We start from the raw sequence: 20,961 nt of genomic DNA on the forward strand, positions 1-20,961 counted from the left end.
GGGATAGATAGGGACAGACAGACAGGAACGGAGAGAGATGAGAAGCATCAATCATCAGTTTTTCTTTTTTTTTTCTTTTTTTTCTTTTTTTAAATTTTATTAATTTTTAGAGAGGAGAGAGAGAGAGAGAGAGAGAGAGGAGGGAGGAGCAGGAAGCATCAACTCCCATATGTGCCTTGACCAGGCAAGCTCAAGGTTTTTTGAACCGGTGACCTCAGCATTCCAGGTCGATGCTTTATCCACTGCGCCACCACAGGTCAGGCAATCATCAGTTTTTCATTGCGACACCTTAGTTGTTCATTGATTGCTTTTTCATATGTGCCTTGACCGCAGGCCTTCAGCAGACCCAGTAACCACTTGCTGGTGCCAGCGACCTTGGGTCCAGGTTGGTGAGCTTTGCTCAAACCAGATGAGCCCGCGCTCAAGCTGGCGACCTCGAAGTCTCGAACCTCAGTCCTCCTCATCCCAGTCCGACGCTCTATCCACTGCGCCACCGCCTGGTCAGGCCCTTTGAATACTTTTGTAGAATTTTTATTCTTCTGCCTCCAGAAGCAATGACAAGCCCCTGTCCTCTAGGAATGAAATCTACTCTCATATCTAGGAAAAGATGTACCTATTATACCAGTTTTTTTGGTGCTTATGGGATACTAGATATTTGGATGATAGGTCCTCTAGCTGCTGAACCTGGAGGTATTCAGAGAAAGGATAATGCTGTCCACAGGAGTCACCTTAACCCCACAGGGGTCCAAATTATAGAAATCTAAGAAGCATAAGGGAAAGCGGAGGCAGCATCTCAGGAGAGTGAAGTTACTCTTTTTTTTTTTAATGTTAAAATTTTTAAAAAATTATTTATTAGTTTTAGAGAGAGAGGAAGGAGGGGAAGAGAGAGAGGGATGGAGACAGAGAAATAGAGAGAAACCTGAATTTGTTCTTGTATGTGCCCGGACCGGAGATAAAGCTTGCTGCTACCAATCGAACTATCCCGCCACCGCAAGTCAAGTTACTCTAGCGGTGAGCTCTGGGAAGAGGGAGTACCCTCAATCCAGGAGGGGGCGGGGTAATCAAAGATCCCGCCTATTTTCAACCCCGGAACCACCTCGGCTCCAGCCCTCCTCCAGGGCTTTTGCGCGGGGCTAGCCAAACCCCACCCCGCGCGGGTGCGGCTCCTTTAAGGGCGGGTGGGGGCGGGGCGCCGGCCGTGTTGTCAGTGTCAGTTCTGCTCCCGCAGCTTTCCCTGAGCTGGTGCTGGCCCGCGAGCCCCCTTGTTTCTGCAGAGGAGTCCCCTCTGGAGTCCAGCGGGGCCCGCGCCGTGGGTGGGAGAAGTCGGCGCGGGCTGGCGACCAACCCGAGTCGGACTGCCGGACCGAGAAGCGACCCGACCACGAAGAGAGGGACCCCGGCGTCGCGAACCCTAGAACCTCCTCTTCCTGATATCTGTGGCAACCACCAGTCCCGGGTACCTAGCCCCGGAGAGCTCCCGAGCCCGCTCGCCTAGCCCCGGGGGAGCCCGCCCCCGCCCCACGGCCCGCCTGGGCCATGCTCCCCCGGGGCAGCGGCTGAGCCCGAACTAGAACTGGGACTGGGACTGGAGCCCGCGCGGAGCATGGATCCGGGCTGGGGGCAGCGGGACTTGGGCTGGGCCGCTCTGCTGATCCTTTTCGCCGCCTCGCTGCTCACGGTGTTCGGCTGGCTGCTGCAATATGCCCGGGGCTTGTGTCTGGCGAGGACCCCCGGGGCCCGGAGCCCGAGACCCGCCTTAGCTACTGAGTCCGCGGGCTCCCTGCGGGAGCTCGGCGTGTGGCGCTCATTGCTAAAGCTGCGGGCTACTCGGGTCGGCGCCCCGGAGGAGCCAGGCGTCCGGAGCCTCCTGGCGTCACTTTTCGCTTTCAAGTCTTTCCGGGAGAACTGGCAGCGTGCTTGGGTGCGAGCGCTCAACGAGCAGGCCTGCAAGGATGGGGTGAGTTGGACAGAAGCACATAGGATCCCCCTCACTCAGCCTTTCCTTCCAGGGGAGGGACTGCTCGCTCATACCAGGAGGTCCAGATGGGGGTGGGGACCAACTGGGGAACCCTAGCACTTCTCTTCGTTTCTGGGATCAGAAAAGGGTGCAGGTGAGGCTGAAGATTGCAGAAATCTGGCTGTATCTCAAATTCGCGATTCTTGTGGTCAAGGTACTCTGGCTCCAAATCCCTGCATAAATTGCTGTTCTCATAGCAACGCTAATCCTGGTGTCAGAGGGCACTTCCGCCTAGTCTGTGTGCTGATTGTGTTGGGGGGGGGGATGTAGAAGGGAGACAGGTGCACCTTCCCAAGGAATTTGCCTTGTTCTTCTGCCACCACATCCAGTAAACATTTTGTGTCCCAAATCCCTGGTGTGATCAAGCAGATTCCCAAGGAATTACCCCCCACCCCCTCCCCTCAGTAATTCATTGCTACAGTCTAACACATCTTTTTCTTTTCTTTCTTTCTTTTTTACTTTTTATTTTTAGAGAGGCAGGTTAAGACAGGAAAACAGGAACTTGGGGCTGTTCTTGTATGTGCCCTGATGGGGGATTGAACCAGCAACCTCTGTAACACATCTTTTTCCATGCTGATGTGTTGTGAGAAAGGTGTTTGGGTAGAGAGCAGATTGACAATCCATGTTCCTCCCAGTAGATGAGCTTGAAGCTGTCCTTTTGAGTGTCAGTCACAAACCAGCCTAGTCTACTTCCTCCCATTGCACCATGGGCATTTGGCCTCCCAGGAGGTGGGGCAGGAAGTATGATCATAAGACTAAGAGGTGGGGTGGGAGGTAGAGGTCTCCTTCTCATGGAGCCCCCATCCATCCTGGCCCAGTAATCTCTCCTTACCCTCACATCCATCAGGCCCCTTGCTTAGATGGTTATCCATTTCCAGCCACAACTAGTGTGAGGGTTTTACTAGCTCCCCAGATACCTTGAAACAGAAGTGGCCACGCAAGATGTTTGCTCTGTCTCTTGACCAGCTGTCCAGCAGACACCCACATGACATCTTTCAGTCTACATCTTGAACTCACACCTCCACCCAGCTCTTTCTGTACCTTGTCCCTGGATCAGGATGACTCTCAAGGGCAGCTGACTCAGCTGGACATTGGCCTCCCTTGCAGGGAGTGGGGAGATTGGGGCTCCAAGCATCCATCTCCCCATCTCCCTATCTCCCTATCTCCCTGGGCTTGGCCTTCTTACAGGACAACTGCAGAAGCAGAGAAATGGGCTCCCTTGGTTTGCCAGGCAAATGAGCCCTGTGGATTTGTTTCCTCCCATCCCAAAACCCAAGGAAGAGCTGTCAGCTCAGTCTGTGCCCCCTGCTCCATTCTTGTTCCCATCCTGCTCTCTAGATGGGGCCACTGTAGGTTGCTTCCACTACTGTGGAATAATTGGAAAGCTCTTTCAAGACCTAAGCTAAGCAGCTTTCTGCTCCCTAGTACCACCCTGCTTTCTGTTTTGAGAAATTATCCAGGCCCTTGGAATCTTGGAGCCCTTTCATCTTGCGTTCCTTCCCAGTCCCTCTAGTAAAGTTCCCCAAGGCCATACTGAGCTGTCTTCATCACCAAGAATATGGTTAGAGTCATAGTCTTGTGCATCCGCATCCTGTTTATCTGGAAGAAGCCTCAGCCTTGTTTCTCCAGCTCACCTTGAATAAGTGGCTTTTCTGATCTGATTTTACCCTTAGCTAAGCCTGTCTTTCTCTGCCCAGCTATTATGTTTCGGTGCTAACCAACACCTTTATTATTATTTTTCTTTTTTCAGAGAGAGAGAGGGATGGACAGGGACAGACAGACAGGAACGGAGAGAGATCAATCATTAGTTTTTCATTGCGTGTTGCAACACCTTAGTTGTTTATTGATTGCTTTCTCATATGTGCCTTGACCACGGGCCTTCAACAGACTGAGTAACCCCTTGCTGGAGCCAGCAACCTTGGGTTAAAGCTGGTGGGCTTTTTGCTCAAACCAGATGAGCCCGTGCTCAATCTGGCAACCTCGGGGTCTTGAACCTGGGTCCTCTGCATCCCAGTCCAACGCTCTATCCACTGCGCCACCGCCTGGTCAGGCTATTATTATTTTTCTATGCATCCCTTTCTTTGGGTGTAGGGTAGAGGATGAATAGGAAGTTAAGGGGAGAAGAGAGAGGCTCCTGGTATTCCAGGAGGAATCTAGAGTCTTCTGCTCAAGGTGATCTGATCTCTGAGGTAGTCTAGCTTCCCAGTTCTCCCTAACTGCTGCAGACCCCTTGCAATGTGGTGTTCAAGAACACTTCATATTCTAGAGCCCTGAGCCAAGGAGGGGTCAGAAGCCAGCCTGCAGCTGAGGCCTCTGCAGTGTCAGGGCCCAGCCAGCAACTGAGCAGGCCAGCCCTGTGGGGTAGCTGCAGAGACCTGATCCTGTGTCCACATTACTCCCTCAGAGCTCCATCCAAATTGCCTTTGAGGAGGTGCCTCAACTCCCACTAAGAGCCAGCATTAGTCATGTGACCTGCGTAGACCAATCAGAGCACACCATGGTAAGAGTCTGATGGGCAATGCCTTCTTTAGGGTCTCAGGGGGTTAATTTCAAGAGTTCTCTTTAGTACAAGGGTTCTTTTTTTAAAAAAATTTTATTATTGATTGTAGAAAGAGAGGAAAGTAGAAAGAAAGAAACATTGATTTGTTGTTCTACCCATCTGTGCACCCATTGGTTGATTCTTGCATGTGCCCTGACTGGGGACTGAACCCAGACCTTGGCATATAGAGATGACTCTAACTAACTGAGCTACCTGCCCAGGGCTAATCCAAGGGTTCTTAATGTGAAGTCAGTGAATGACTTACACTTGCAAGGAATGGCTTTAAGAGGTCTGAGAATCCCACTAAAGTTACATGCAAAATGTAGTACATATTTTTATATCTACATTTTCTGGAGAGAGGATTCTGGCTTTTATATGATTCTTTTATGGATATGTGGCCCCAAAACAGTGAATTCTCAAGAACAACTGCAGTGGGGAAGGGTCGGCTGACCCATTACAGAGCAGGACAAGCAGGATTGGGTATCTTTCCTGCGTGCCTAACCCTCTTTGCCTCCATGCCTTGCCTATCTCAGGTACTGCATTGCCAGCTCTCTGCTGAGGAAGTGATGTTCCCAGTCTCTGTGACCCAACAGTCCCCTGCTGCTGTCTCCATGGAGACCTACCACATCACTCTGACACTGCCACCAACACAGGTGGAGGAGAGTGTGAAAAACATAGTTGGGTAGGGGGGTGGTTCAATTGCCTCAGCCTCTTCAGTTTGGTTCCTTTCTGAGATGGAATTTGGGAAGGGAGGGTCCTGAGGATTGGGAATACTCAAGGAGGGGGGCAAGTCAACTCAACCTCTTTGTCCCTGTTCCCAGTTGGAAGTCAACCTGGAGGAAATTCCTGGTGAGGGGCTGCTAGTATCCTGGGCCTTCAAAGATCGCCCAGATCTCAGCCTGACAGTACTTCCCAAACTGCAGGCCAGAGAGGTAAGGCAGCAGTTCTGGGGGAAGGAAGGAGTGGAAGAGGCACACCAGAGGAGGCAGAGCTGGGGCTCCACCTCTGTATTCTCTATTCTCCTCACTGCAGAGAGGAGAGGAGCAAGTAGAGCTCTCCACTATTGAAGAACTGATTGAGGATGCTATCGTCAGCACCCAACCAGCCATGATGGTCAACCTCAGGGCTTGCTCGGCCCCTGGAGGTCCAGTGAGTATGCACTCAAAGCAAATAGTTGTTTTTTGGGTTTTTTTTTGTATTTTTCTGAAGCTGGAAACGGGGAGAGACAGTCAGACAGACTCCCGCATGCGCCCGACCGGGATCCACCCGGCACGCCCACCAGGGGATGATGTTCTGCCCCTCCGGGGCATCGCTCTGCAGCGACCAGAGCCACTCTAGCGCCTGGGGCAGAGGCCAAGGAGCCATCCCCAGCGCCCGGGCCATCTTTGCTCCAATGGAGCCTTGGCTGCGGGAGGGGAAGAGAGAGACAGAGAGGAAGGAGGGGGGGTGTGTGGAGAAGCAAATGGGCGCTTCTCCTATGTGCCCTGGCCGGGAATCGAACCTGGGTCCCCCGCACGCCAGGCCGACGCTCTACCGCTGAGCCAATCGGCCAGGGCCAAAGCAAATAGTTTGCAGGCGTACTCTCTCCAGGGTACTATGTTGGAATTCTTTTTTTTTTTTTTTCTCCCTTTTTAATCATTTTAGAGAGGGGAGAGAGAGAAAGAGAGAAGGGGGGAGGAGCAAGAAGCATTAGCTTCCATATGTGCCTTGACCAGGCAAGCACAGCGTCTCAAACTGGCGACCTCAGCGTTCCAGGTTGACGCTTTATCCACTGCGCCACCACAGGTCAGGCTATATTGGAATTCTTTCCTTTTTTTTTTTTTTTTTTAAGAAAAAAAACTCCTGAGCCTGCTCGGGCGGCCCAGGCCACGCGGGTCTCATGGGAGGCGTGGACGCGCCACGGGAAGGCGCAGTGAGCGTGGACGGAGGCCGCGGCCCCCCCCCCCTCCCCAAAGTCCCGGCGGGCGGGTGAGGGAGGAAGGAAGGAAGAAGGAACGACAAACCCTTGTGTCGAGGGCTGACTTTCTTTTTTTTTTTTTTTTAAGATTTTTTTTTTATTTATTCATTATAGAGAGGAGAGAGAGAGAGAGAGAGAGAGAGAGAGAAGGGGGGAGGAGCTGGAAGCATCAACTCCCATATGTGCCTTGACCAGGCAAGCCCAGGGCTTTGAACCAGCAACCTCAGCGTTTCCAGGTTAACGCTTTATCCACTGCGCCACCGACAAGGTCAGGCGAGGGCTGACTTTCAATAGATCGCAGCGAGGGAGCTGCTCTGCTACATACGAAACCCCGATAGAATTCTTTTTACCTTCTGTTCTTAGGTACCCAGTGAGAAGCCACCCTTGGTGACTCACTCCAAGCCAGCCATCTCCAGACCTACCCGGTTATTCCTACGGCAGCTTCGAGCATCACACCTGGGAAATGAGTTGGAAGGTGAGAGCTAGAAGTGGCTAGGGGACTGCCAAGGCATAGTTGCAGGTGCTTCCTACCCCTCTGCCAAGGGTTTCAGTGCCTTTCTATTCCAGTGGCTTCCCATCTTTTGTCTGAGCATCTTCTAATTTCTGTTTCTTCTCAGGCACTGGAGAGTTGTGCTGTGTAGCTGAGCTCGATAACCCCATGCAACAGAAGTGGACCAAGCCCATGAGGGCTGGTCCCGAGGTGGAATGGACTGAGGACCTGGCACTGTAAGAAGGACTCCCCTACCCCCACCCCTGCTCCCACAGGCAGACTGAGAATTATTACCTCCTTCCCGCATAGTCCTGGCATGAACCAGCTCTGTTTTCACTAAGCCTTGGTGTACGCCCCTTTTGTATATCAGGTCCTAACCTAAGTCCTGGGGATACAAACGTGACCAAAATACACTCCCACCCCTGATTTGATATCAGTTTTGAGGCAGGGACAGATATATATATATATATATAATGAAGGTAATATAAGTGTTCTAGTCAACGTTTACAAAAAATGCATGGGAGTGCTAATGTGGAGGCGATTAATTCCTGTAGGGGCATAAGGATCAGAGTAGGCTTCATGGAGGAGGTAATATTTAAACCACACCTTAGAGTAACATTTCAACAGACTGTGAGGGACAAGTGTTGGCAAAGGGAAGAGCTTGAGCAAAGGAAAGATGGTGGTTTGACATAGAGAGACTGGGAAGGTAGAGGGGGGCAAGACCAGGGAGGCTTTGAATGCCCAGCTGCGGAGTATGGTCTTCACTTAAGCCCTGTTCCATTCTCTTGGGAAGAGAAAGTATTGGGGGGGGCAGGAATTAATCTGATTGGAGCACTTGTACCATTTTATTTATGCACATATCTCTCTGCCTGACTTGTGCTCAGCTCGAGGGTGGATTCCCTTTGCTAAGCTCCTTCCCTGCCCCTCCTTCTCTTGGTCACAGGGATCTGGGCCCCCACAGCCGGGAGCTGGCCCTCAAAGTGCTGAGGAGCAGCAACTGTGGAGCCAGTGAGTACAAGGCAGGAAGGAGCACCTCTGGGTGGACACTGACTGGGGCTTGGTCATGGGCCCTACTCACAGTGCTACCCCTTTCTCCAGCTGAACTTCTAGGCCAGGCCACACTGCCTGTGGGCTCTCCTTCCAGACCATTGTCCCAAAGACAGGTGTGCCCGCTCACCCCTGGGCCAGGGAAGGCCCTGGGGCTGGCAGCCACCATAGCAGTGGAGGTGAGATGCTGACCCCTGAGGGAAGATGGGAGGAGACAGGGAAAGGCATTCTTTGAGGCCTGGCCTCTTTGCTCCTCCACCCCTTGACAGCTCCAATATGAAGAGAGCACCCCCCAGAACCTGGGAACTCCCAACCCCTCCACTCCACGCCCCAGCATCACACCTACCAAGAAGATCGAGCTGGACCGGACCATCATGCCCGATGGCACCATTGTTACCACTGTCACCACTGTCCAGTCCCGGCCTCGTGTAGATGGCAAATTAGGTAAAAAGGAGCATCCTGATATCTCAGCTCTAGCCAGGGGCTCTGAACTGCAGACCCATGACAGGACAAGGAAAGGGTAAAAGAAAGCCCTAATTCCACTACCACTGGTTTTTGACCACAGCTTCCTCATTATCTTTGTTTCTCTCAGACTTTCCCTTAGATTCTTTCATTTCCCCCACTGTTCCCATCCCACTTCAGTCCTGGCCCCTCCAACCCCTCACATGGGACTCTTGTACTTCCACCTCCCCAGGTTCCCTGTCTTTTCACAGGTCTGTTCCCATCTCTTTCCCCAGCCCCAACTGCCTTATCATCCCTCCCTCTGCCCACAAACTTCCAATACCCTGTAGAGTCCTTCAACACACCCAGTGTCTTCCGTGCTATTTCTTCTACTTCCAGGAACCCTCCATTGACATTCCTCCTATCTCTAGGGGTCCCATGGAACCCCCTCCCTCTGGTGGATGTGTGTGCCAACTCTGGCATCCCCCACACCCTCAGTGAGCCCCATGGCACTTTTCCACACTCCCATTGATTCCCATGGCATTGTCTTAATCACTCCTGTGATTAATCATCTCTTAGTCACCCCTGTCCTCTGAGTCACCAAGTCTACATCTCAACAAAGATGGGGTGGGAGCCACTCTAAAGCACCTCCCAGCTCACTGACCCTCCCCCACCCACCAGACTCCCCCTCCCGCTCCCCGTCCAAGGTGGAGGTGACTGAGAAGACAACAACTGTGCTGAGTGAGAGCAGTGGCCCCAGCAGTGCCTCCCACAGCAGCAGCCGTGAGTTGGGAACTTGGAAGGGTGATGTTGGCTGGTTCTGGGGCCCCAGAGTCAAAAACCACTTTGGATGGGGCCCAGGAGTTTAAGTCCAAGAAGGAGCCAGGGAGGAGTCAAGTCATCTACCCTCTGTATCTCCAGCAGGGGAGAGCCACCTTTCCAATGGCTTGGACCCTGTAGCAGAGACAGCGATTCGCCAGCTGACTGAACCCAGTGGGCGAGCAGCCAAGAAGACACCCACTAAGCGTAGCACTCTCATCATCTCTGGTGTTTCCAAGGTAACAGGGCTCTGGGGAGAGGAGCTGGCATAGGAAGGAAGACCTAGTGGGTCACTCCGGTCCATTAACACTTGTCCCTCTTGTCAGGTGCCCATTGCTCAGGACGAGTTGGCACTGTCCCTAGGCTATGCGGCATCTCTGGAGGCCTCAGTACAGGATTATGCAGGGAACAGCGGAGGTCCCTCTTCACCTCCCTCAGACCCGCCAGCTGTGTTTCCAGGACCCCTAGATGTTCTCTCCAGCCCCACAAGTGTCCAGGAAGCAGATGAGACAACACGTTCGGACATTTCTGAGAGGCCATCTGTGGATGATGTCGAGTCAGAAACAGGATCTACTGGTGCCCTAGAAACCCGCAGCCTCAAGGACCACAAAGGTGGGGACGTATTGGCAGCCCCCCCTTCTTTTATACCGAGTATCATGACCTGGGTCCTACTGGACCCTTAGGGACACGAAAGTCTCAAGCCAATTTGCCCTATCCTTCTTTTCCTTAAGGATTGTCAAAGATCCCAGCCTGTTTCAGCCAAGCTATAGTAGGAGGGCGAACTTGATGCTTTCGGTCCTGGGGCATCATTTACCACCATTTTTCTTTTCTCCTGTGTTTAAGTATATATCTTCCTTCCCTTGTTCCTTTTTTTTCTCTCTTCCCTTTTATTTTGTACTATTTCCCTGGTGAATATGAAAAATCCTACCCCAGGCTAGCTCTAGGAGGGCCCCTCTTGTAGTGACACAGTTTGTGGATCGCTGTGGTACTTCTTCAAACTTGTGAAGATGAAGGGCTTGCTCCCAGACATCTTCATCCCTCTGTCCATGAGTCTGTCAACCACAAATGCATTTAACTATTAATGATGTAAGCCTGCATCACTTCTTGGGATAATGAGATTCCTAAGTCTAAAGCCTGTTGTCTGAGCACCTTCCTCATTATATTGGCCTGAATTTGCCTCTCTGAAGTTTTCAAGATACATCCCTTCCTGCTCACATCTTGGAAGAAGTCAGTTTTAATCAACCTTGTTTCTTCATGTCTGCCTCTGAGGACATTTGTTTTAGAAACAGCCTCTGCTCAGCCTTTGAGTTCCCATAGTAAAGAGGCCCAGTTTTCAGTCTATCATCACAGCGCAGCTGGCCCCATGACATCCCTCATCAGGGCCAGTAGTCAGGAGTGCACACAGAATCCCATGAGTTTTTCCTCGGGAAGGATAAAGGATGTGTTTTGTCTCTACTTTCTTTCCCAAGGAAGACTGGCTTCTAGGCCAAAGGCCTGGTTCTGTTCTGCATTTTTTACCCCTCCACGCTTGGTCTTTTCTCTGCTCCCCCCCTCACCACACCCCCTTTGTGTCCCTCTGTCTGCCTCAGCCTGCCCTCTTCCCCCACAGTGAGTTTCCTGCGCAGTGGCACCAAGCTTATCTTCCGCCGGAGACCACGACAGAAGGAACCTGGTCTGAGCCAATCCCACGATGACCTCTCCAACACGACAACCACACCCAGTGTCCGAAAGAAGGCTGGCAGCTTTTCTCGCCGCCTTATTAAGCGCTTTTCCTTCAAATCCAAACCCAAGGCTAACGGCAACCCCAGCCCTCAGCTCTGAGGGCCCACCTCACCTTCTGAGCTAGGATCGAGTAGGAGTCCTTTCAGGCCATTCCCCACATCCCCTTCCATTCCCCTTCCTGGATTTCCAACAGCCTGAGCCAGGGAAGCCCTCTGGGTTCCAGGAAGCACTGTCTATCCCAGGCTGTGGGGCCATTTGGAAGGGTGGGCAGCATGTGAGAGATGAGTACCCATTGCCGAGGACCTGGAGGGAGTGGGTGGCTGGGAGTAAGCAGAGGGCTCTGTCCTGGTATGTGGGCATTCCTCAGAACTGTTAGCCTGCTGTTGACAGTGGCCCCACAGGGGAGTCCCAGGGTGCTCAGCTCCTCAGCTGATTCTCCCTCCCTTATTTATTCTCTTTTCTATTTATATGTGAGGTCTAGGACCTTCAGTGAACAGATGAGAGAGGGCTTCACTCCCAGGTGACCCTTCTTTCCTGTCTCAGGAAGGTAGGCGATTCCCTTTGGGATGGGGCTCTCACACCTCCCTTAGGTCTCTACTCTGACCAGCACCAATGTCGTCCTCTGAGGACATTGGCAGCTCATAAAAAGTTGGGTCAGTGCCTGGGATGAGGGGCAGCTACTCCCCACCTCCTTGCCTCCATTTCTGGTCCTCATCCCTCCTTTCCCCTTATTATCATTTTTGTACTTGATGCCTCCTCCATGAGCAGTGGCTCTGTTGGAAGGAGGGACCTAGTGGCCTGGTGGGAAGTCTTCCCTGGACAGATGGCCTTAGGGGCTTCATTTAAAGACTGTGTGATGATGGAGCACAAGCAGGGCTGCACTTCCGTATGTTGGGAGAAGATGACACCTATTGCTGTGTGATGGCTTGGAATTTAATTTATTAAAGTCAAACTGGAATTTATAAACTGGACAACGGGTTATCCTTTGAAAGGCGAAGGGGCAGTGAGGCTGTTCTGTTGATGGAGTGGGAGGATCAGAGAGGGGGCCCAGGTAGTGAGGTGGGATAGGTGACACACATATTGGGTCTGCTGAGAAGTTCTTGCAGGGAGGAAGTGACATGTAGAAAGAGGATGGGAGAACAAGAGCAAGAGGTTTTGAAGGGTGAAGTTGTAGTAAAAAGTCAGGAAAAAAAAAAAAAGGTCAGAAAAAAGGATAAATTGGCTGATACCGGCAACTACATTTCCTTTTCTTTTTTTTTTAAGCAAGAGAGAGAGAGAGAGAGAGAGACTGGAAGGGAAAGAGATGAGAAGCATCATAGTTGTGGCACTTTAGCTGTTCATTCATTGCTTCTCATACATGTTGACCAGAGCAGGGGGACTTCAGCTGAGCCAGTGACTGCTCGGGCTTCAAGCCAGCAACATTTGGGCTCAAGCCAGCGACCATGGGATGATATGGATGATCCCATGCTCAGGCCGGCGACCCTGTGCTCAAGCCTGATGAGCTTGTACTCAAGCCAGCAACCTTGGGGTTTCAAACCTGGGACCTCCACATCCTGGGTTGATGCCCTGTGCCACCACTGGTCAGCCTTCATTTCTCTTTCTTGAACAAGCTGCTCCTTCCAGGGTATTACAGAGTCAAAAGCATGGACTCTGGATCTAGACTGCCTAGATTTGATTTCCAGCTCCACTAATTACCTCTGTGACCTTGGGCAAGGTATATAACCTCAGAGTGCCTCAGTTCATGTGATCCTAGTTTATTTGTTTGTTTTTTAATTTACTGTTTATTTATTTATTTATTTATTCATTTATTTTGTGGCAGAGATGGAGAGTCAGAGAGAGGGACAGATAGGAACAGACAGGAAGGGAGAGAGATGAGAAACATCAATTCTTAGTTGCGGCTCCTTAGTTCATTGATTGCTTTCTCATATATACCTTGACCGGGGGGCTACAGCAGACAGAGTGACCCCTTGCTCGAGCCAGCGACCTTGGGCTCAAGCTGGTGAGCCTTTCTCAAACCAGATGAGCCTGCGCTCAAGCTGGCGACCTCGGGGTCTCAAACCTGCTCTTCCACATGCCATTTCGACGCTTTATCCACTGCGCCACCACCTAGTCAGGCAATGTGATCCTGGTTTATTTATTTATTTTTTACAGAGACAGAGAGAGAGTCAGAGAGAGGGATAGACGGACAGACAGACAGGAATGGAGAGATTAGAAGCATCAATCATTAGTTTTTCGTTGCAACACCTTAGTTCATTGATTGCTCTCTCATATGTGCCTTGACCGCGGGCCTTCAGCAGACCGAGTAACCCCTTGCTTGAGCCAGCAACCCTGGGTCCAAGCTGGTGAGCTTTTGCTCAAACCAGATGAGCCCGCGCTCAAGCTGGCGACCTTGGGGTCTCGAACCTGGGTCCTTCCACATCCCAGTCCAATGCTCTATCCACTGCGCCCCTGCCTGGTCAGGCTGATCCTAGTTTGATGGTGATAAAGTCCTTTAGCTTTTTCTTGTCTGGGAAGCTCTTTATGTTTTTCGATTCTATTTTTTTTTCTTTGTACTTTTCTGAAGTTGGAAACGGGGAGGCAGTCAGACTGACTCCCACATGTGCCAGACCGAGATCCACCTGGCATGCCCACCAGGGGGTAATGCTCTGCCAATCTGGGGCATCACTCTGTTGCAACCAGAGCCATTCTAGCGCCTGAGGCAGAGGCCACAGAGCCATCCTCAGCGCCTGGGCCAACTTTGCTCCAATGGAGCCTTGGCTGCGGAGGGGAAGAAAGAGACAGAGAGGAAGGAGAGGGAGAGGGGTGGAGAAGCAGATGGGCGCTTCTCCTGTGTGCCCTGGCCGGAAATCAAATGTGGGACTCCTGCACGCCAGGCCAATGCTCTACCACTGAGCCAACCGGCAAGGGCCTTTTTTTTTTTACAGAGACAGAGAGAGGGATAGCTAGGGACATACAGAGAGGAACGGAGAGAGATGAGAAGCATCAATCATTAGTTTTTCGTTGCGACACATTAGTTGTTCATTGATTGCTTTCTCATATGTGCCTTGCCCGCGGGCCTTCAGCAGACTGAGTAACCCCTTGCTGGAGCCAGTGACCTTGGGTTCAAGCTGGTGGGCTTTTTGCTCAAACCAGATGAGCCCACGCTCAAGCTGGCGACCTTGGGGTCTCGAACCTGGGTCCTCTGCATCCCAGTCCGACGCTCTATCCACTGCGCCACCACCTGGTCAGGCTAATTTTTTTTTTTAATGTCATTTGAATCTAAGTGATAGCATTACTGGTTGAGTAATCTTGGTTGTAGGTCCTTTCTTTTTTTTATTGATTTAACTTTATTGTATGTACATAGATTCAAGAATCCCACCGAATACATCCCTCCCACTCCTGTGTTTCCCTCAACATCCCCCTTCCCTCCTCCTCCCAATGCCTTTCCTCCTTCCCTCCAGGATTTGCTTTTCTGCTCTCTATAACGCTGTGTTATGTGTATATAATTTCACCAATCTTTTTCCCTTCTCTGATCCCATTCTCTCATCTCCTTTCCCTCTGTCCACTTTCCCTCTCATCCCTTTAATAGGATCCTTGCTTTTCATTGTTTTGAAGATTTTGTGCCTATCCCTTCTGTCCTGCAAAGTTTCTGTTGAGAATTCAGTTGACAGTCCTAGAGGAGCTCCCTCATCGGTAACTGTTTCTCTCTTGCTACTTTTAAAATTCTCTCTTTGTGTTTAACCTTTTGCATTTTAATTATGATGTGTCTTGGTGTGAGCCTCTTTGGATTCATCTTGTTTAGGACTCTGTGCTTTCTGGAATTGTATGTCTCTTTCCTTCACCATGTTAGGGAAGTTTTCTGTCATTTTTTTTTTTCAAATAGGTTTTCAATTTCTCATTCTCTCTTTCCCTACCAGAACCCCCATGGTGCAAATGTTGATATGCTTGAAGTTGTTCCAGAGGCTCCTTACATTCTTTTCTTTTTTTTTTTTTTTTGTGGCAGTGACAGTCAGAGAGAGGGACAGATAGGGACAGAGAGACAGGAAGGGAGAGAGATGAGAAACATCAATTCTTAGTTGTGGCTCCTTAGTTGTTCATTGATTGCTTTCTCATATGTGCCTTGACCGGGGGGCTACAGCAGACAGAGTGACCCCTTGCTCGAGCCAGCAACCTTGGGCTCAAGCTGGTGAGCCTTGTTCAAACAAGATGAGCCCGCGCTCAAGCTGGTGATCTCCGGGTCTCGAACCTGGGTCTTCCACATCCCAGTCCGACGCTCTATCTACTGCACCACTGCCTGGTCAGGCTATGTTCTTTTTTCTTTTTCTTTTTGGTTTCTTTATTCTTTTGCTGTTTTGATTGAGTGTTTACTGCTTCCTTATATTCCAAATTGCTGATTTTTTTTTTTTCATTTTTCTGAAGCTGGAAACAGGGAGAGACAGACTCCCGCATGCGCCCAACCGGGATCCACCCGGCATGCCCACCAGGGGCGATGCTCTGCCCACCAGGGGGCAATGCTCTGCCCATCCTGGGCGTTGCCATGTTGCGACCAGAGCCACTCTAGTGCCTGGGGCAGAGGCCAAGGAGTCAACCCCAGCGCCCGGGCCATCTTTGCTCCAATGGAGCCTTGGCTGCAGGAGGGGAAGAGAGAGACAGAGAGGAAAGTGCGGCGGAGGGGTGGAGAAGCAAATGGGCGCTTCTCCTGTGTGCCCTGGCCGGGAATCGAACCCGGGTCCTCCGCGCGCTAGGCCGACGCTCTACCGCTGAGCCAACTGGCCAGGGCTTCAAATTGCTGATTTTATTCTTGCCTTCATCTACTCTACTATTGATTTTCTGTAAATTATTCTTCATTTTAATTAGTGTATCCTTCATTTCTGACTGGTTCTCTTTTATGCTTGCTATGTCCTCACTAAGTTCCTTGAGCATTCTTTTTGTTTTTATTTTTTGGTTTTGTTTTTTTTTTGTATTTTTCTGAAGTGAGAAGTGGAGAGGCAAGGGACAGACTCCAGGCCCTGGCCGGTTGGTTCAGTGGTAGAGCGTTGGCCTGGCATGCAGGAGTCCCGGGTTCGATTCCCGGCCAGGGCACACAGGAGAAGCGCCCATCTGCTTCTCCACCCCTCCCCCTCTCCTTCCTCTCTGTCTCTCTCTTCCCCTCCCACAGCCACGGCTCCATTGGAGCAAAGTTGGCCCAGGCGCTGAGGATGCTCTGTGGCTTCGGCCTCAGGCGCTAGAATGACTCTGGTTTCATTTTTCTGAAGTTGGAAACAGGGAGAGACAGTCAGACAGACTCCCGCATGCGCCCGACCGGGATCCACCCGGCACGCCCACCAGGGGCGACGCTCTGCCCACCAGGGGGCGATGCTCTGCCCATCCTGGGCGTCGCCATGTTGCGACCAGAGCCACTCTAGCGCCTGGGGCAGAGGCCACAGAGCCATCCCCAGCGCCCGGGCCATCTTTGCTCCAATGGAGCCTTGGCTGCGGGAGGGGAAGAGAGAGACAGAGAGGAAAGTGCGGCGGAGGGGTGGAGAAGCAAATGGGCGCTTCTCCTGTGTGCCCTGGCCGGGAATCGAACCCGGGTCCTCCGCACGCTAGGCCGACGTTCTACCGCTGAGCCAACCAGCCAGGGCAATGACTCTGGTTTCAACAGAGCAACACCCAGGTGGGCAGAGCATTGCCCCCTGGTGGGCGTGCCAGGTGGATCCCACTCGGGCTAACGCAGGAGTCTGTCTGACTGCCTCCCTGTTTCCAACTTCGGAAAAATACACACACACACACACACACACACAAAAGTGACCGACTCCCTTCTGTGCCCAACCAGGATCCGCCCAGCAAGCCCACTAGGGGGCAATGCTCTACCCATCTGGGGTGTTGCTCGGTTGGAACCGGACCTATTCTAGTGCCTGAGGCGGAGGCCTCAGTGCCTGTGCCAATTTTGCTCCAATGGAGCCTTGGCTGTGGGAGGGGAAGAGAGAGACAGAGAGGAAGGAGGGGGGGAGGGGTGGAGAAGCAGATGGGCGCTTCTCCTGTGTGCCCTGGCCGGGAATCAAACCAGGGATGTCTACATGCTGGGCTGACGCTCTATCACTGACCCAACCAGGCAGGGCCGAGCATTCTCTTTTTTTTTTTTAGATTTTATTTATTCATTTTAGAGAGAAGAGACAGAGAAAGGGGGAGGAGCAGAAAGCATCAACTCCCATATATGCCTTGACTAGGCAAGCCCAGGGTTTTGAACCGGTGACCTCAGCATTCCAGGTCGACGCTTTACCCATTGCGCCACCACAGATTAGGCCGAGCATTCGTATAATCATTGTTTTGAACTCTGATTCTGGCAGTTAGCTTGCCTCTATTTTATTTAGTTATTTTTCTGGGGATTTTACTTGGGACATGTTTCTTTGTCTCTGCATTATGGCAGCTTCCCTATGGTTGTTCCTATGCATTAGGTATAACTACTAATTTCCCACACTTAGTAAAGTGACCTTGTGTAGTAGGTGTCCTGTAGCGCCCAGTGGCACAGCCTCCCCAGTCATCTGAGCTGGGCTCCCCAATTGTACCTCTTTGTGAGCTGTGTGCACTGTCCTGTTGTAGTGGAGCCTTGATTGCTGTTGGCTTTCTGTGAGGTATTGACCCCCAAGCCAGTTGACTATGAGGACTGGCTGCAGCTACAGTGGAGGAGTTAAGTTGATGCAGGACTTGTTTCAGTGGCACTTAGGTGCTTACCAAGTCCATGCCTTGTGTGTGTCACTTGTGAAGGTGGTAGGGTTGTAATCCTGAATAGTCTGAAGCTGTCTACTGGCTGCACTGGCTCTGGGGTCTCCTGGGAGGTACAGGGTTAGCCATTGCCTGTGCCCTGCCTCAGGGCTGCCTGGCATGAGCTACAGAGCAATGTGCAGAGGGCTGCTACTTGTGCTGGGCTTGGAGGTTCCCAGGAGAGGCCAAACTGTTAACTAAGGTTGGCTGCCACTAGTGCCATGCCTGGGGCCACTGAGCAAGAGATATAGGTAGGGTATGCGGAGGCCAGGTACTGCTTGTTTGAGAAATTTTAGGAAAGTCTATCGATTTTTAGAGAGAGAAGAAGGGGGTAGAGGGAGAAACATTGATTTGTTGTTCCAGTTATTTATGCATTCATTGGTTAATTCTTGTATGTGTCCTGACCAGGGATCGAACCCACAACCTTGATATATCCGGATGACACACTAAATAACTGAGATACCTGGCCAGGGCAGAGATCCACAGAATGAATTATGCTTTAAGTTTTTGTGGCAGCTTTTAAAGAACAAATCTCAGAATGTATTTAAATTATCCAGCCTCTAATTTTGGAAACATATGGATCACAGAACAATCCTGAAGTTTTGGCTCTATAAAAATTGTTTGGGTCTACACAACTCTGTGAGTGAAACTTTTCTTCATGAAATTGCTAAATTAAAGCTAATATCTAGCCTTTGTTGGGTAGCTCAGTTGGAGCATCCTCTGGACACACCAAGTCTGTGGGTTTGATTTTCCAGTCAGAGCACATTCAGGACTGAATCAGTGAATGCATAAATGGGTGGAACAACAAAGCAATATTTCTTTCTCTCTTCAAAAAAATTTTTTTTTACTTTATTCATTTTAGAGAGGAGAGAGAGAGAGAGAGAGAAGGGAGGGAGGAGCAGGAAGCATCAACTCCCATGTGCCTTGACCAGGCAAGCTCAGGGTTTTGAACTAGCAACTCAGCATTCTATGTCAATGCTTTATCCACTGCAGCACCACAGGTCAGGCTGTTTCTCTCTCTCCATGCCTCTCTAAAATCAATCAGTAAGTAAAAATATTTTTTTTTATTTTAATTTTATTTTATTTATTCATTTTTTTAGAGAAGAAAGAGAGAGACAGAGAGAGAGAGCAAGGAGAGAGAGAGACAGAGAGAGAGAAGGGGGAGGAGCTGGAAGCATCAAGTCCCATATGTGCCTTGACCAGGCAAGCCCAGGGTTTCGAACCGGCAATCTCAGCATTTCCAGGTCGACGCTTTATCCACTGTGCCACCACAGGTCAGGCCAGTAAAAATATATATTTTTTAATTTTTATTTCATTTTATTTTTTTCTGAAGTTGGAAATGGGGAAGCAGTCAGACAGACTCCCGCATGCGCCCGACCGGGATCCACCCAGCATGCCCACCAGGGGGCGATGCTCTGCCGCAACCAGAGCCATTCTAGCGCCTGAGGCAGAGGCCACAGAGCCATCCCCAGCACCGGGCAAACTTTGCTCCAATGGAGCCTTGGCTGCGGGAGGGGAAGAGAGAGACAGAGAGGAAGGAGAGGGGGAGGGGTGGAGAAGCAGATGGGCGCTTCTCCTGTGTGCCCTGGCCGGGAATCGAACCCGGGACTCCCGCATGCCAGGCTGACGCTCTACCACTGAGCCAATCGGCCAGGGCAGTAAAAATATTTTTTAAAGGCTAATAGTAGCCCTGGCCAGATAGCTCAGTTGGTTAGAGTGTCATCCTGATACACAAAGATTGCTAGTTCCATCCCTGGTCAGTGCACATAGAGAAACAAATCGATGTTTCTGCCTCTCTCTCTCTCTCCCCCTCACTCTCTCTAAAGTCAATTAACAAAATAATAACTAGGCCCTGGCCGGTTGGCTCAGCGGTAGAGCGTCGGCCTGGCGTGCGGGGGACCCGGGTTCGATTCCCAGCCAGGGCACATAGGAGAAGCGCCCATTTGCTTCTCCACCCCCCACCCCCTCCTTCCTCTCTGTCTCTCCCTTCCCCTCCCGCAGCCAAGGCTCCATTGGAGCAAAAGATGGCCCGGGCGCTGGGGATGGCTCCTTGGCCTCTGCCCCAGGTGATAGAGTGGCTCTGGTCACAGCAGAGCGATGCCCCGGAGGGGCAGAGCATTGCCTCCTGGTGGGCAGAGCGTTGCCCCTGGTGGGCGTGCCGGGTGGATCCCGGTCGGGCGCATGCGGGAGTCTGTCTGACTGTCTCTCCCCGTTTCCAGCTTCAGAAAAAAAAAACAAGAAAAAAAAAAAAAAACTAGCCTGACTGGTGATAGCACAGTGGATACAGCATCAACCTGGAACGTTGAAGTCCCAGGTTCAAAACCCAGAGGTCCCTGGCTTGAGTGCAGACTCACCAGCTTGAGCATGGGGTTGCCAGCTTGAGTGTGGGATTATCAACATGATCATGGTTGCTGGCTTGAGCCCAAAGGTTGCTGGCTTGAAGCCCACGGTCTCTTGCTTGAGCAAGGGGTCACTGGTTTGGCTTGAGATACCCCCCCCCCCATCAAGGCACCTATGAGAAACAATCAATTGGCAACTAAAGGTGACACAAATACGAGTTGATGCCTCTCACTTTCTCTCATCCCTCTCTCTTCCTTCCTTCTCAAATAAAAATAAAATAAGATTGACATTTCATGAAGTATTATTATAACCATGCTTTTGAATGAATAAGTTGATAAAATATATTTTACTATTTTATTATATATATATTTTAGCTAGAGAGTGAGAGATAGGAAAGAAGAGAGATGAGAAGCATCAATTCTTTGTTGTGGCACCTTAGTTGTTCACTGATACTGATTGCTTTCTCATATGTGCTTTTTTTTATTTTTTATTTTTTATTTTTTTTCATTTTTCTGAAGCTGGAAACAGGGAGAGACAGTCAGACAGACTCCCGCATGCGCCCGACCGGGATCCACCCGGCACGCCCACCATGGGGCAACGCTCTGCCCACCAGGGGGCGATGCTCTGCCCATCCTGGGCGTCGCCATGCTGTGACCAGAGCCACTCTAGCGCCTGAGGCAGAGGCCACAGAGCCATCCCCAGCTCCCGAGCCATCTTTGCTCCAATGGAGCCTTGGCTGTGGGAGGGGAAGAGAGACAGAGAGGAAAGCGCGGCGGAGGGGTGGAGAAGCAAATGGGTGCTTCTCCTGTGTGCCCTGGCCGGGAATCGAACCAGGGTCCTCCGCACGCTAGGCCGACGCTCTACCG

General features: G+C 51.2%; 1 protein-coding gene across 2 annotated transcripts; it reads left to right on the plus strand.

Moving 5' to 3' along the window:
* Positions 1-1,188: 1,188 nt before the first annotated feature.
* On the plus strand, positions 1,189-11,998 carry C2CD2L (C2CD2 like). 2 transcript variants are annotated; one of them, XM_066246493.1, is made up of 14 exons: positions 1,189-1,957; positions 4,422-4,517; positions 5,090-5,209; positions 5,378-5,488; positions 5,589-5,705; positions 6,877-6,988; positions 7,131-7,239; positions 7,947-8,011; positions 8,102-8,229; positions 8,320-8,494; positions 9,173-9,274; positions 9,413-9,549; positions 9,637-9,922; positions 10,920-11,998. In XM_066246493.1, exons 1-14 carry the CDS (start codon positions 1,604-1,606, stop codon positions 11,129-11,131), a joined length of 2,124 nt encoding a protein of 707 aa, XP_066102590.1. In that variant the 5' UTR covers positions 1,189-1,603; the 3' UTR covers positions 11,132-11,998. The 2 variants fall into 2 exon arrangements, with proteins under 2 accessions (XP_066102590.1, XP_066102596.1); XM_066246499.1 differs by having other exon boundaries at positions 9,416-9,549.
* The last annotated feature ends 8,963 nt before the right edge of the window (positions 11,999-20,961 follow it).

The sequence above is a fragment of the Saccopteryx bilineata genome, chromosome 1, assembly GCF_036850765.1.
Source record: "Saccopteryx bilineata isolate mSacBil1 chromosome 1, mSacBil1_pri_phased_curated, whole genome shotgun sequence".
In the NCBI taxonomy this organism is placed as follows: Eukaryota; Metazoa; Chordata; class Mammalia; order Chiroptera; family Emballonuridae; genus Saccopteryx; species Saccopteryx bilineata.